The sequence below is a fragment of the Xiphophorus maculatus genome, chromosome 5 (assembly GCF_002775205.1).
Source record: "Xiphophorus maculatus strain JP 163 A chromosome 5, X_maculatus-5.0-male, whole genome shotgun sequence".
In the NCBI taxonomy this organism is placed as follows: domain Eukaryota; kingdom Metazoa; phylum Chordata; class Actinopteri; order Cyprinodontiformes; family Poeciliidae; genus Xiphophorus; species Xiphophorus maculatus.
In genome coordinates, this window is record NC_036447.1 from 15,278,693 (window position 1) to 15,294,733 (window position 16,041).

Here is a 16,041-nt window from a genome sequence, read left to right on the forward strand (position 1 = left end):
CGTGTACGGCCCAGCCAAGTCAAGACCTAAGTCGATTATAACTTATGGCAAGACTTGAAAATTGATGTTATTCTTTCAATTTGAGTGAGCTTGATGAATTTAGCTGAGAAGGGCCAAACATAATCCAAACAATTTGCAGATGGTGAGGTGAGGTGTGGTGAGGTGTGGGGGCCAGTGCCGGACACATCTTCAGATTTTCAGGACCAAAATGAGTTGGGGACAATATTTTTTGCTTTCAGTTTTGGCAGTATGAAGATTCAATAATTGTTTAATTCTGATCACAGAGTTAACTTTGCATGTGTATGAATTATTGAAAATAATTCATACACATATGAAATATGAATTATTGGAAATAATTCATACAGAAATAATTTGAAATAATTCATACACATAGATTTTTACATAGACAACGTTAATGATGGTAGTGTTTTCCTTCTGTCTGTTGAATAAAAACTATTTCAGCATGTAAATGTTATCATTCATCCGACAGATAATAAATATGTTAAAATCAATGTACTTTGGTTCTTGGACTGTTTCAAGGAAACGTATCTCAGACAATTTTAGCAAAAGTCTGCAAAGAGAAGACATACTTTGACGGCCTAAACATGACACTCCCTCACTGATCCAGGTAAGGCCATAAATCTTGAGTCTTTCCGTGTCACAACTGTGACATCAGAGCCCCTGCTGGCATCCAAAAGCAACAACTGGGCCCTAATGTAGATTCTTTAGAAAGCACAGGGAGCAGCTGGGGGCAAGCGGGTGTCTGCCAGTCTCACTGCATCCACGGCAACCAAGTAAACACAGCAGCAAACTGTCAGGTTAAACTTAAGCACCACCGGGTGATGTTTCACTGTCACCAGAAAGCTAACCTCGCACGCACGGCACATGCCAAACGTGTTCTTCTGCTGGCATAAATCTACTTGATTGCCTCTCACCTATGTTATTCTGAAGTTATTTGATCTTATTTTGTGCATTTGTGTTCAAATGTGTTCTTAGTTTTCTTGCCTGAATGATGCTCTGCCCGACCTCCACCCACGGCTTGTTAACATTAGCATAACACTTTACTATTTTTCTAAAGGATTTGGCAAAATAAATAAAATTAATTGCAAGTACAATTTATTATAACAAAACATTAATGAAATAAACACATAATATCCTACTTTTGTGGATTACAATATGAATATGTAAGAATTCCTTTTGTACAACCAGAAGAAAAGTTAAAGTTAAATTAGTAAGTCAGGCACAGTTAGGTTTAAAGCAATTAGACAGGCTTACTTGTTTTTATAAATGTTATATTTTTTTTAATCTTACACTAGGATTTGAAGAGATCAAGTAAAAGTGAAAATAACAGATTCTGATAAAGAAAAGTTAAACATCGATGGATCCGGATGTTCAGTTTACTAAAAACAGAAGTTCTTTTTAAGATTGCTCTAAATTAGCACCCTAACTAACAAGTGGTGTGAAGAAAGGAAAAAAAACAGTTTCAGTGTCTTGCATTTTAACATTTATTGCAAACAAATGTAGATGTATCAGTCTACATTACATCCATCCATCACACTTATTCTTTTCAGTACAGTGAATGGTACAGTAAATGCAAAATTTGCATTCAATTTCCCCTTTCAAAGTAGTCCCTTTACTTTGCATCCTGACCTTTACCTTGGTCACAGGCACAGACGGCAGTTTTAAATCACTGATGGCATCAATTCAACAGAATAGAGTTCAGTCATGTGCGACTTATTTTTAAACCTTCTCTATGCACGTATCTCAGACCATCTCACCTTAACACTTTCCTCGTCCGCTATACAAAACACTGATAGTGTCATTTTCCCATGTTTAATCCTGAAATCCCGTCAGATATCATGACATGGCACATGAATAGTACAGAACACCACTGTCACCATTTATAATTCATGATTCGTATGCTGTTTAACTCAGCTATGACACCAATTTCAGACAGATTATCCTCTCTGTATGCCTCATTCTTGAAAGCAAAAAATAAGAAATGCTCCTGCGTTGATGTGTCATTCACACACGATGCCATGATCCTGAAGTTCTCCTTGACAAAGTTTCAAAACATACAGAGCCTTGCAAATGTATTCATCCTATTTTATCCTTTCATCACATCACAATCACATCCTTGAAAGGTTTATTAGGATTTTATTTGATAGATTAATGCAAAGGAACACATAATTGTGAGGTCTGAGGAATATTAAACATTATTTTCAAACAATAGGAGAGGGCTAAAAGAGGTTATTCAACCAGAACATCCTCATTTGTTCTGCTATTCCTAAGTAAAATTGTTGCTATATTTAATGTTAGTAATATTGGCCTTAATGTTGTGCAAAATGTTGTGTGATGAAGAACCAACATCATCATGAACACACAATCCTCAACATGACACATGGTGGTGGCAGCATCATGCTGTGGGAGTGCTGTTCTGTCACAACAGGGATGATGGATGGAGCTAAAGACAGGTCAGTTTGGGAAGAAAGCCTGTTGAAGGCTGCAAAAGACCTGAGACGGGGTCAAAGGTTCACCAATAAAAATATTTATTTGTAAAAAAAAAAAGTATTATTATTTTGGAGCATTTTATTCCCTTTCACAGTTATGGACATCTTATTATTGATCTATCACATAAAATTCCAACAAAATATTTTGACCAAAGGTATTAATACTTTTGGAAGTTACTGTATAACATAACCTGCATCTTATTCTTTACATAAAGAATAAAAATGGTAAATAAAAATGTCTCAATAGTGCTTTTGTCACCCACGGTTACAGCCCTTTACAGTTAGTGCTGCCATTGTTGGTGACCGCCCAAGTGCAATATTTAGAAAATAGAAAGAAATAAAATTTACATTTCAAATTTCACATGTTCCAGTAAAATAAGCTTAAAAGTTCTTAAAAATTAGAGAAATGCAATTTTTTTCAGTCATCCAACACTGGAAACGCTTTGTCAAGTTTTCAGGTGATCTGTGTTTATTTTCTTACAGGTTGTTTAGGTCTCAGTAGCTTGATTTAAACTGTCCCCAACAGCTTCCGGCTACAATGCACCTCAAATTGCATCAAACATTGCACTGTCAATTAGGCTCTTGAGAGAAAACCCTTCAGAAAAGTTAACAAAATGTGTTCAAAACCTGGACTAATCTTAGTAAAATAAACTTTTAGGGCACGAGATGGGGAAATGATATGTATTTTAAATGGAGGTAAGTAGACTGACCAGCAGCTCCAAATACCTTTTAGTTTGTGCTTAGTTTCGCAACATTCTGCAAATAGCAAATCTACAGTTGGTATTATGCTCAGAGGGATGCTGGTTCATGTTAGCACAAAGACCAATGAGGCCCTGCTGCATGTTCAGTGGGAAACAGGACAGAAAATGTATTAAAAAGAATCAAAATATTATTGTTTAAATATCGAAAAAGACAGGATCAAGGGGGGGAAACTTAATTCATTTTGGATAGTAATTCTAATTACAGTTTTGCACCAAACAGCTCGCTCTAAAGTGTCTTTAAAACCTGGTATTACTGTGTGTGCTAATCGTAAAGACACGCTTCACACATGTACACTCTGTGTGATCCTGTTTGCAGGGAAGTAACGCAACTCCTCGTTGTGCTCACAGAATGCTCGAATGCCACGCATAGCTCACGACCACAAACACGGACACATTCAGACGCAAGCACACACGCTCCCATCTCATTACACAAAAGTGTAAACTGAACCAAGACAAATAGAGGAAGTTATCCTGTAAATGTCTCAGTTGGCTCCGACTCATTAGGCCCAACACTACTTATAGTGACCTGAGCTCAGTGCTAAATCTGAGTCGTTGCTCTGTTTTCATCTGAGCAACATGCATAGTGTTACTCATCTCACCTCACTAGTAAAAACAAGAGGTGTGCATTAAGGAAATAATGTTATTATTAATAATAATAAAACACTTCATTTATACATCATGCTGGCGGGCATTAAGACGCATTTGACTCAATGCAACAAGGAGTTGATGTCAACAGAAAAGCTGACTGATGGCAAAAAGTTACTGTGGAAGGGTTTAGTGATAGCACACAAAGGAAAACCAGATTCTTTTGATATGACTGTTATTTACTTGAAAATAAATGTAATGATTTTACATTTATGTCTGGTCCATATATAATGGACCATATAGCCCATTACATATGGAGTGCCAGTGTGGTGCCAGACACACTGCAGCGGAAGGTCTGGAGTGATTCAGCATTCAGTAAATGGTCCCTTTCCTCAGATAAGTGTGAAAAATCACAAGTATTTATATCCTTTTTTAATGCAAAACTACACTGTTGAAAGTAGTTTAGAGGACTTTTATCCAGCAGTAATCCACATGATCTCATCTTTTATTAAGACAACTCTAACAAGTCCATATCCATTTAGACTTTGCAGTCATTACTTTTTGGGGATTCAAAGTTCATTTTACACTTGGCATACTGATACTGTATTAGCATGCGCTAATACAAACTTTTCCCCCCTCTGCTGGTCCAGGTAGCTAGCATGACTCTCTCCATTTAGCATCATTTCCCAATTTTTCCTGGAGGACCTTGAGACATTCCAGTGCAGGACAGGGTATGCAACTCCTTCAGGGTATTCTGGGCCCATCCTCTGATCTTTTATTTCTACTTGGATGTGTCAGGAATGCCTCCACAGGAATCTGAACAAGAGCCCGATAGATATTATTGATAGGTCAGAATTATATTTATCTATATATGTGTGCCAACAGAGAGAGATGATTTGCTTAAAGCTACTCAGCTCAATAAAATAACTTACCATGTCTGCATTAAGCCATTATGTCACATAAAAAAGTAATAATTGTTGCACATATATACAATTATATCTATGCTCAGTCAACATCAGCCTAAAGAAACAAACTCTAACACCAGCCTCTCTTAATCTTGAAAGACCGGAGTTTTATTTTGAAGGATGATTAAGCTGAGTAATTTATCCTTAATTTATTATCTTCATGAGATTAAACTGGTGCCTAGGCTTATAGTCATCATTCATTAGGCAAAGCTCAAATCTCAGAAATGTGTTATGCCAAACCTATTCATAATCAGGTTTCTAGTCTTCACACTAGAAACATTTGTTTATTTAGCATCACAAGCCAAAAAAAACTTATTTCTCAGCATTTAATCTACTTAGCTACTTAGGAAACTTTGACCACATAGATATTAGAACAGAAGTGGCAGTCTTAGTTGGTGAGAAACCTCAAAATGTTCAAGTCTTGGTACTTCAACAATTGTATCTTTGCCAAACAAATGGAAAATACCATACTAAAATGCTTCCAAGCTTGTCAAAACCACCAACAAATGAAGTAAAGATGCTGCTCTTGGTCAACTGCTCTGGATATTTTCTACTTATTGGTCAAAGCTAGAAAATACAAACATATGGGTGGGATATAAGGTCTGGTATGCCACCCTACCCCTATATCTTTTATTTAAGCCACATTCAAATGGACAATCTGTACTTCATTTAGAATGTCCTTGACAACAAATACACACATTATTTTTCTTTCTAGGTCACTATAAATACATTAAGGCAACAAGGTGATAACATGTGATCGCTCCAGGATGTCAGTAACATCAGATAGCAGGATTCCCCAGAAAGAATGTTTACAATTTCTGATTGACTCTGTTTCCCTTGTGGCCTTCAATAACGGATCGACCAGGAAGAGAAACATTTAACTTCCAGTTTGCTACAATTTCTCTGCTGAAATCAGAAATGAGACTACGATGTTCTAGAAACAAACATTCTGACTTTAATGATGCTACTTTTATTTTTTTATGTACATAAATTTTACTCATGTGAGTAAATTGTGTTTTATCAAATAAACACAGTCTAACTTTAAATACATATTACCATAAACGTATTAATAAAACAGATTGGCCGTAAATAACACTTTATTGTGACTGTTTCCTTATGAATAGACTGCAGGGCACACATGGCATTTAAATACAGACCAATCTACACAGCACCTGAATGGAAAGTATCTCTACGATTCATATCTATAAAGTGCTACAATGCATACAGAAAAAACCCCAAAAACAAACAGCAGAACAGAGAGAGACAGGTGAAGGGCTGATGGTGGAAGTTGTCCAGAAAGCGGGTCACAGGATGAAAACTCCACTTACAGTGAATGAAGGCGGATTCCTCAGCGGAGTTATCTGAAAATGAAAAAAAAGAAAGAATTAATGAGTTTAGATGCCAAAATACAGTTTTCCTAAATTGTTCATTGTGTTGATATTCAAGTGCCTTTCAAAGCTAATCACAGCTCCTGACCTGTGAATTCTTCTTTACGTATTTTTGCATCAAAACCACAAGTTTTAATGAGTTTTATTGGGATTATTGTGACACAGCAATCCTGCAAGTAGTTCATAATTGTTAGGTGAATCATTTTTTAATTATATAAATAATGAATGAATATATATATATATAAAAAAAATAAATATATAGAATGTCCTGTTGACATGAATGTACTCCAGATGTTACATTTTTCACACAAATTAGTCCACCAATAACTAGCAACAAAATGTTATGGGTAAACATTCAAATGATACAGGGCATTAAATAGTTAACATGTTTATAAAATTTTATTTACTTTGTAGATAAAGACTTTTCTTGGTAACGGTAACTTCAAGACATCTATATAAATTAGTGAATTCATTGTTCAGGTGTAATTTTGATCCATTCTTCCACATAAATGCTTTAAATCTTGAAGATTTCGGGCGATATTTCTTTCCTCTTTCAATAGAATTTAAATTTCTTACAAGTGAAGTGATTATTTGGGTCATTTAAGCAGCTTTTAGGTTTGTTGTGCAGAACTATTATGCAAATATGGTGTGTACGCTGACACCCAAAACGCTTAGCCCTGACCTCATTTGACCAATGACCAGACCATATTCTCCCAGAGTTTCACTGGTTTGTTCAAATCTTTTGTAACTTTAAACAATCTTTATCATATTCTGTCTTCAGCAGGGGAATCTTCTGCAATGAGTTGACAGAACTCAAACATAGCATTGATATAACCTCCAACTATGAAGCACAGAGCTAAAAGTAAATTTGATGTGACACTTTGGTGCATCAGGATCAAACCACCAATATAGAATCCACCATGAATTGTACTATCAGAGATTGCTTGAGGAAAATGGGAGGTCATCTCTGATATTAAATGTAAACCTGCAAAAGGACAGTGACTCAAAACAAACCCCCACATCCACAAAAGATTGGCTGAGATCTAGATCTTGATTTTATTGAGATGCGAGTTGAAATGGATTGTTTGTGGAAGAAACCCTTAAACATCTCCTAGCTGAAAGTGAAGAACTAGAAAAGCATTCTTTGGACTGATGTCAGAGACTTGTAGATGAAGAAGCATCTCACTGAAGTTATTTAAATTAAATGATATAAGATTAATTATTAGGAGGGAGAGTGTTCTGATTTTCACTTAGAATACACATTTTTCTTAATATCGCCTGCTTGATTAGTCAAACAAGTTAAAGTAGGAGATAATTAAGAAGACATTAGATAAAGTCATATAAACAGAAGACGTTTGTATTTTTTTACATTTCTCCTTCCAGCTCACAGTTATCCTTGCCGGTGTTGGTCTATCACATAAGCCTCACTAAAACACAAATTGAAGTTTGTGCTTCTAATGTAACAAAACAGAAAAAAGAAAAGCTGTACGATATTGTAATTAGCCTTTTGGCTCACTACATTTAACCAATCATGGTTATGTTGAAACTAATCGATTAGTTTACACAGAGGGAATGAAGGTCAGCAGTGATTTCTAACTCCTTCTCCGCATTTAGTAATAGGCAGTGGTGTAGGAGGGGGGCTGGCACGGTGTAAGGAGAGGGGGGGGCTATAAAAAGTTGACCCTCTCGCAGTCCAACAGACTCGCTCCCAAGCCAGAGCTGCAGCAGCATCTGATCTCTCCAAGCAGCTGTCCTCTCCCTGCATCAGCACAACAAATACTTTGCATTGCCTGACCTTTTCCTCCTGCATCACTATTCCAGTCATGCCCCAATAGCCCCTCCTGAATCCCCCCCAACCCAACTGCATGTGAGACCAGAGCCAGCTCCACACATCTCATGTAGCCCTCACACCACTACTCAACCCCATACTAGGCCTCTGGCTGCCATGCTCTCTGCTGACATGTATCCCCCACACTCATGCAGTTGTGTTCTTGCTCTGACACATTAGCTGCGAGAGACCTCTAGCAAGGTGTGAGTGTGTACATCTGAGAAAGAATTACAAATTTAAATGGTTCAGAGGATAATCTTGACAATGGCTCATTGTTTAGTTTTAAGGTCCAATTGAAATAAAGTCAAACCGCAATTATAGATCTAAAAGTTTTGAAGGTACTTACTCACACAGTTAAATAACTCAATGGTAGACTTGGTTATATTTCAGCTCATGATTCTGTCTTGACATCACAGTGGTGAGAATAGCAGCAATAATGATGAAACCCACAAAAGACAGGAGGTCAATCATATGGGACAATAATCAGGTCCCATAAAAGAATGAAGTCCACATTGTGGATTTTAGGAAGCTGAGATTGTATCTACTCTTGATTAATGACCAGAGGTGGAAAGGGCAGCTTTGTCTTGGATTTAAAGACCTCACCGGGATTTTGAACCCCTCCTGCCTGGTAAAGGGAACTCATTGGAAACTTTTTCTTTTTGAAGGGGTTAGTGTGAACTGTTCTGTTGTGGGTATACTGAACTGGTGGGAAGGTTTTAGGAGCTATACTCTATATCCTGTATCAGTTTGGACCAGGCACACTCTGATTACTTCTTGTTTTATCCCCTTTCGTCAGGGAAAATGTACTGAACACCTTAATTAACAGGATGAGTAACAGCTTCTTTCTGAGGGATTTGGCCACCAGCCCAGAACACACATAAATGCAGACACATGTACAACACAGATAAGGGGCATAACATATTATATTGATAACCTATTTCTAATTTATCTACAGTCTTATTTTATTAGTAGTAACTACTTTATTTATTTTAACAACAAAAAAAAGTTATGTTACATTATGTGACTAACTTTGTTGTTTTCCTTTATGTTGTCCTGTTCCTTTACTTTAGGGAAACTAAGTTGTTGTTTTTGTATCAATCACAGTGATGTACAGTTGGGCAATTAATTATAAAGCATACAAAACTGTCTTACGGGACCAAAACAGTTGTATGGCGGTGGATATGGTCCACATCTGCCTTCTTGCACCTGGGAATTGTACCCAAGTATGAACAAGATTTGTGGAGGTCCAAAATTCTCTTCCTGGTATCTTGGTTGATTTCTTTAGATTTTTTTTTTCCATTATGGCATTTAAGGAAGCAGTATGTTGTGGTGTTGCCATAAATTGCATCCCCAGTTATGCCTCCAATGAACTCAGATGTAACATATCAACGTATCAGGAGCTTATAAAGTCATGACATCATCATCTTATCTTAGCATAGTCATCTAAATGAATCTAAACTTATGACTCTAAACTAAAACGCTTTCTAAAAATCTCATAATTTGGCATGTAGAAGAGAAAAATACTTTTGGTAATCCCAAAAGACATAAAGCTTTAACTGTGGATATCTGATCATTAAAAACTAAGGCTCTGTCTTCCAGATTCTTACAGTAGCAGGAGTGCCTGGGACATACAGAGAAAATAGTTGTTGAAATTTAACATCTATTATGTGTAAACCAGTACAGAAGAATAGGTTTGAGCTGCTTCCTATCATTGCCTCATTTTGCTTTTCTAATAAAATGACTCTGTCTAACATAATGCTTCACTTCAGGCTCTAGTAAACCTTCCTAAGGGATGAACAGAATAGTGATCTGTAATGCTATATAGGAAATTAAAAACCTTAATGGCTGATTAAGAATAACTTAATGTTAAGGCGTCACTAACTGGAATAGTTTCCAGCGACACCCTGAGAATAAACGGTGTAAACAAACTCGCCTCACACTATTAAAATAGTCCGACGATGTGTAATGCAGAAAAAAAGAAAGGGCTCATGGATGAAAATCCAATCTCTCAGGGGAGTCAAGTTACCTGTCATGAAGCTACTGCAAGTCTATTAACACTGTCAGAGTGCTGTTAAAGTGCTACAGTAGGTTATATTGATGCTTGGAGAAAACGTGGAAAACTCTAACAACAGCACAATAAGCAAAAGTAAAGAGAAAATGTCCTGCCAAGATTTGCCATTTTCTCCTCTTAACTGTGATCTCAACGCTTATTGGTAATATTGCTTCGATATTCGGATTTTTTGCTTGTGTTCAAGTTGAAATTCCAGTGTTTTTTGTGGCTTTTGGTTTTTTTAAAGATATGTTTTGAGCCTTTATTTGTATTATTTAGTTTTGCCTTGAGATATTAATGCTTTGCAGTTATTACAATTTTGTCATGATTTGTTGTTCATTTTTATTGCCCTATTTTCATATTTTTTATTGCAACCTGTGGGAATAATAAAGTACTTTTGAACTGAATTTAAGTTAAATGAAGAAAAATTTCTGTACGTATCACAAATTGAAAACTTTGCACAACCAATTTTGCTAACAAGACAATACAAATTTTCAGTAACCTTTTTGAGCTTTTCATATTTTCTTTACAATCATTCTCATTGTGCAAGACTTCAAGATGACCTTGGGTAATACTCTTCCAATCATTTTTATTGCATTGCTATTCACATTTACACACTTATCTATTTTCCCACACATTTCCCTGCCTTTCCAATTTATAAAATGATCAAGAGAACTGTGTCAGGTCATATTGATATACCAGAGAGACAGGAAGTCACAGATTACTAAATAAACGTTTTTTTCACAACCTGATTAGCAAGGATTTATTGTAATAAAACTGTTAGGAATCCCAATTTCTTAACGTGGTTTTATTAATTTGTATTCAAATTATAGGATCGATGTTGACCAAATGTTTAACTGTGAGAATATGTTATTGGAATAAAGTATTAATTTTTATTTTAATCTGTTGCATGTTTAATCTGTGGACTATGAACACCAGCAAGCTAAACAGGTTCAGTAAAGACAGTTTTATGTGTGTTTGAAATAAAAATGTTTACAGAACTGTGTCTATGTTGAGTATGTTTCTCTCACAGGTAAGTTGTTTCTAAAATGAAAACATGGAACTGTTCAGGGCAGAGCTTCTTTGTGATACCCCAACGCTGCTCTGACTGATCAGATCCACAGTTAATAGGTAAATATGAGTGCCAAGATGCAGCATAAAATATCTCGATTTAACTGAATCTCTGTCTCGGCCCAGTCTTTATCCTCAGGTTCCAGTGCATCAGTGGCAAATCTCTCCAGTATCAGTTTCCACATTTGTACTTTAGAGCTGATCTTCAAAGCTCAACTGTTTTGTCCCCACCAGGACAAAGAGCCATGCAGCACTGGGCTTTCTCCTCTGCTGCTCCATTCCTGTTCAATTCCCATTCTGACAAATGGAGGACCTCACAAACATTTGAAAGTTTTTAACAAAAAGACTAAAAATCTTCCTTTATAAAATACATTTGAACTTTTATATTCTCTTTGTGTGTGTTTTTTTCTTTTTCTTTTGCTTTTACTACCTGCACGCTGGAGGGTTTTTTGTGTTATGAAGTCTGCAAACGGTTTTTAATTTTTAGCCTTTAAATGCTAAAAATTAAAAAAATTTATTTTTATTTTACAAACACTTATTTTACAAAGTGTTTTTACATAGGAATGTATTATTACTATAAAAAACAAACTGAATCAAGTTTATTGCAATTCAAACATGTCGCTTATATTACTATCCTCCTCCTTTACTCTATGGTTTGTATGGCTTTTTTCCCATCTGTCTGCAGGAGGATCTACAGTATGTGACACATGACAGATTTATGAAAGCTTTTCCATCTAACACCTGGTCTGTTAATACTTTAACATTTAGGCTAAGATCCTTACTCAGATCTGGATTAGTTTGATTCATTTATGTTCATGTTAACTCACATATATGAAGAGAAGTCCTCTTGGTCACCGATGCTCAACCACAAAGCTCATAGTTTTCCCATCAAACGAGGGTGGAGCGATGATTCTTGGACCCTGCTGTGTTGTGATGCTGATAAGTGCCTTTTTGTCAGAGCTTCCAGGCCCTCCTTTAGTGGACACATATCCCAAACTCAGCGGCAGATGAAGTGGCCCCTGCTGAGCCTCTGCCGTCGCACTGTAGTAAGCCTTCTCTGTACCTGGGCTCATCTGATTACTTTTGATGCTTTCTCCTGCTGCATCCTCTGAGTGACAGGGGGACGGCGGCATCACCGCCTGGGCTGCCAACGTAGGAGAGATGAAGCCCGGGTAGACCAAGTAGGTGGGGGCGAGAGCTAGGGGGGGTAGCGAAAAAGGTACGGGTGTGACGGACGCGATGGGTGAGTGAGGCATGGGGACATCCACGTACTGGCCTGTCTCTGGATCGAAAAGTCTCTTGGTGGTGGCCAGTATGGGCGTGTCCACCAGGTAATAATGTCCAGTTGTGGGGTCCAGGAGCATCTTGCGCTGGGTTTGAGGGACTATTTCTCCTCCGGAGGGGGTTGGGGACATATTGATGGAGGGGGAGAAGCGTAACACTTGCTGCTGATTTTGAGGACTTGTCGCTGCTGTTGGAAGGTGGTAGATAGTTGCAGATGGACAGTCCGTGGTTACATTTGACCTGTTTTGCTCTGGGACCTTGCTATCACCTGAATTTGTTTTGGTAAAACTTGAATCCCCCTTCTGATTGAGCAGCTTGGTTTCATTCGTGCAGCCAATCCCTGGCATGGTTAGGTAGTTCTCAGAGTCCAGGAAACCCTTTGTAGTGGTGGGATCTGTGAAACTGGACTTGGCCTTATCCTTACCCACCATTTTTACAGATGCTGGTTTAATCGTCGACGTTTTGGAGCTTCTCACTACTGAGGATGCTTGCAAAGCAGAATCTTGTGCATTTATGCTGCTGTGTTCCTTATTGGCAAAATGCAGGACACTTTTGTTGGTGAAGGTTTTACTTTGCTGCGATTGTGTTTTAAAAGCGTCATGGTTGTATGGAACATGAATGATATTCAGAGATCTTCTATCTCCTTGGCTTTTCTGAATTTCTTTGCCGTTTGTGAGAGACTGAGGTATCCTGCCACTGTTTTTCACCTCCTGCTCATCTGCAGCTCCCTGATCCTGCATGGTGAGGAGAGGCAGCACGTGGCTGTCTGCGACCGGGTGAGAGGCTTGGGTTTTACGCTTCCATTCATTCCTGTCAAAAACATAAAGCTGCTCCATGGTTTTAACTGCAGCCTTGAGCTTTTCTAGGGCATCCTGTTTTGGCATTGTGGGGTCATTTCTCCTTTCATTTGTCTCCCCAGTAAACTTATCCTGCCTCTGTTTTTCCAGTTTGGCCTCAAGATTTTGATGCATCTCAAGCTGATTGGGATTTCCTTGTCTTGGCGTAACAGTGACAACTCTACAGGAGGTGTCAGGCCTGGTGTCTACCTCCACTTCTGCCCGTGTTGTGTCGTCTGATTCTGGTTTAATGTTTGTATTAACAGAGTTGCATTTGATCACAATGGGGGATGGTTTTTCTGGATCCACTTTAGTTTTCTCCTCGGCCACTGTGGAACATCTACGGTCACTTCTGTTCAAAGAGACAAAACGATACGAGCTTTTCACTAACTTACGCACATCCCTGACGTGATATATTGGTGTCTGAAATTTGCACTTTGTGTCCCTGATGTCTCTGACGGTGAAACTCGGAGCCTTGTCTCCTGAGGATAAAATGTGACACCTGCCATTGTCCGCTGCCCTGTATTTGTTGATGTTGCTACTGATTTTGGGTGTTAGGAGATTTGCAATATTCAGAGTGCAGCCTTTGTTTTCTTTTACGTTTCTCAGGCAGATTTTGATCTCGGGTGCTTTCCCCACCCTCTCATGTTTTTCTTTACTTTCTGCATTTTTATCATACAACTTTTGCAGGTCTTTCTCGCATGTCTTTGCACCTGTGGCGGGTGTGCTGGGGGTTAAACCCTCTGCCAGGTTTCCGTCTTTTGAAAGAAGCTGGCAGTTTGGAACAAACAGAAGCTTCGTCAGAACGCTGCTGGAGTCCAGTCTTTCTCTTGCTGAGTCTGTCTCCTTCCCAGACTGTGGCTCCTGTGGTGTATCCTGATGCTCTCCTGAACAATCGGCAGCCTTTCTGTCACCCTTTGTCTCCTCTGCAGGCCCACAGGAACTGGCTCTGGATCTGTGATCTTCAGGGGAGTTCACAGAGTTTCTTAATTCTGAGGTTTGCCCATGCAAGCCTCTGCTCTCACTCCTCTCCTTCACGCCCTCCAGATCTCTAAAGTGAATACAGGGAGACCCTGAGGGGTAAGTGTCTGAGATTTCTCCCCTCTCCATTTTGCGTTCCTGTTCAAATTGCATTTTTTTGGAAATGACATTTTTCAGCAGACTCGAGGCAAAGATAGCCCTCTTGTGTGTGTCCCCCGAGGTATCTGTGTGATGATACTGCATCTCACACGCCGATCTGGCCAACATTTCATTGGGTCGATCCTTTTGGAAGCACTTGGAGCCCTGGGGAGTTCTGGATTCAACATTACAGTGAAAATTTAGTGTAACCCCTTGCTGTGCCGACTGTTCCTTCATTTGGAGCGCTCTGCCTGAAGATGTCTGCTGTGAAGTAATTCTCTTGTTCAGGGCGCAGATTCTTGTCTGTTGATCTTTCATGCCAGTTTTGCATCTGTTGTTCCTCTTACTATCCTGCACTGTCTTATTCATTTCCAGTGGGAAAGTACTGGAGGTATTGTGTGAAATGTTTCCATAATTCCAGTCCACATAAGCTGACCACTTATTCAGGCCATATTCTGACATGGATGACTCACTGGAAGTGCTGAGATTGATGGCATCAAAGTACGGACATGCCAGGCTTCGGAAAGACTTGGCGGTTAGGTTACGCACCTCTTTATCAGCGTCGTCCAGCTCACTGATAGAGCTGGACGCTCCGCTGGAATACTCATTAATATCTTTCCGTCTCAGTTTGGTTGCAAGGTGCTGACGGCCCGGAGCCGGGATGAAATATTGACTCCTATCGCACGGGGGCCCCGCTCTGGCGCCAGGGTTTACAAAAGAGAAATGGCTCCCATCTCCAAGGTGTTTGGCGCACCACTGCGCGCTATTGTCAAACACGCCTGCGGGGTCGTTCACCGCCCTGGAGGAGGTTTTAATCGACAGGTGGATCTTCCCCGCAGACGGGTCACCGCCACTCTGGGTTCTGCACAGGCTCTCATCCGAACTGGCGCACAGATCACTCTCCTCCTGCTCGGTGCTGACAGCCGCTCCGCTAAGATTAGACTGCGCCTTCGGCTGGCTCCGGCCGCGCTCCACGATCAGGGTGCCCTCCCGGGTGTCGTCGCTCTCGAAAGAGGCGTAATCCACAAAGGCGTAGACCAGGTTGCCGTCCTCAAATTCCCAGCGGGTCCCGCGGCCCAGGTCGTAGTCCACGTCGTGGTCGAGCTCAGTGAGCTGGATCTCGTGCGTGGTGATATAGTGGGACTCGGACAGCTCGGGGTCGCTCTTGCCGTTCAGACACATGTCGGTGTAGCGCAGCTCGCCGCTGTCGCTGCACTCGCTGGAGTCCAACTCAGCCTGCTTCTCGCTCTCTGAGTCCGGGTCTGCGGTGGGGAGTTTGGTCAGGGTTTCCAGCAGGGACTCGGCCGAGGCGGTTTTGCTCTCTTCCTGCTTCGAGCTGTCCGCTTTGATCACAGACAGCTGGTTCCCCTCTCCGGTGAAAGTCACTTTCACCGTCTTCAGCCCGTCGGGTCTCCTGTCCAGATCCACATAATTAGACTCCTCGCAGTTTGTCTCCGTGTGCTGGTCCTCGCTGTCCTCCGTTTTAATATGTTTAAGCAGCTTGTTGCTGTGAAGTCCGGTGTCATCTCGGTAAGTGAGAGTTTTCTCCGCTGCTTCCATTTAGTCCGGACTTACCGTCAGGTGGTCCTCGTTTACGATGTTACTCCGACACTGGACGGAAAACTCTGCAGGCAGGAGCGTGGG

General features: G+C 39.8%; 1 protein-coding gene across 1 annotated transcript; it reads right to left on the reverse strand.

Annotated features, from left to right (window-relative positions):
* Positions 1-1,487: 1,487 nt before the first annotated feature.
* On the reverse strand, positions 1,488-15,979 carry LOC106699866. Its single transcript, XM_014471801.2, has 2 exons — positions 11,986-15,979; positions 1,488-6,182 (listed from the first exon to the last, which is right to left on the reverse strand). Exon 1 carries the CDS (start codon positions 15,955-15,957, stop codon positions 12,010-12,012), a length of 3,948 nt encoding a protein of 1,315 aa, XP_014327287.1. The 5' UTR covers positions 15,958-15,979; the 3' UTR covers positions 1,488-6,182; positions 11,986-12,009.
* Positions 15,980-16,041: the final 62 nt, after the last annotated feature.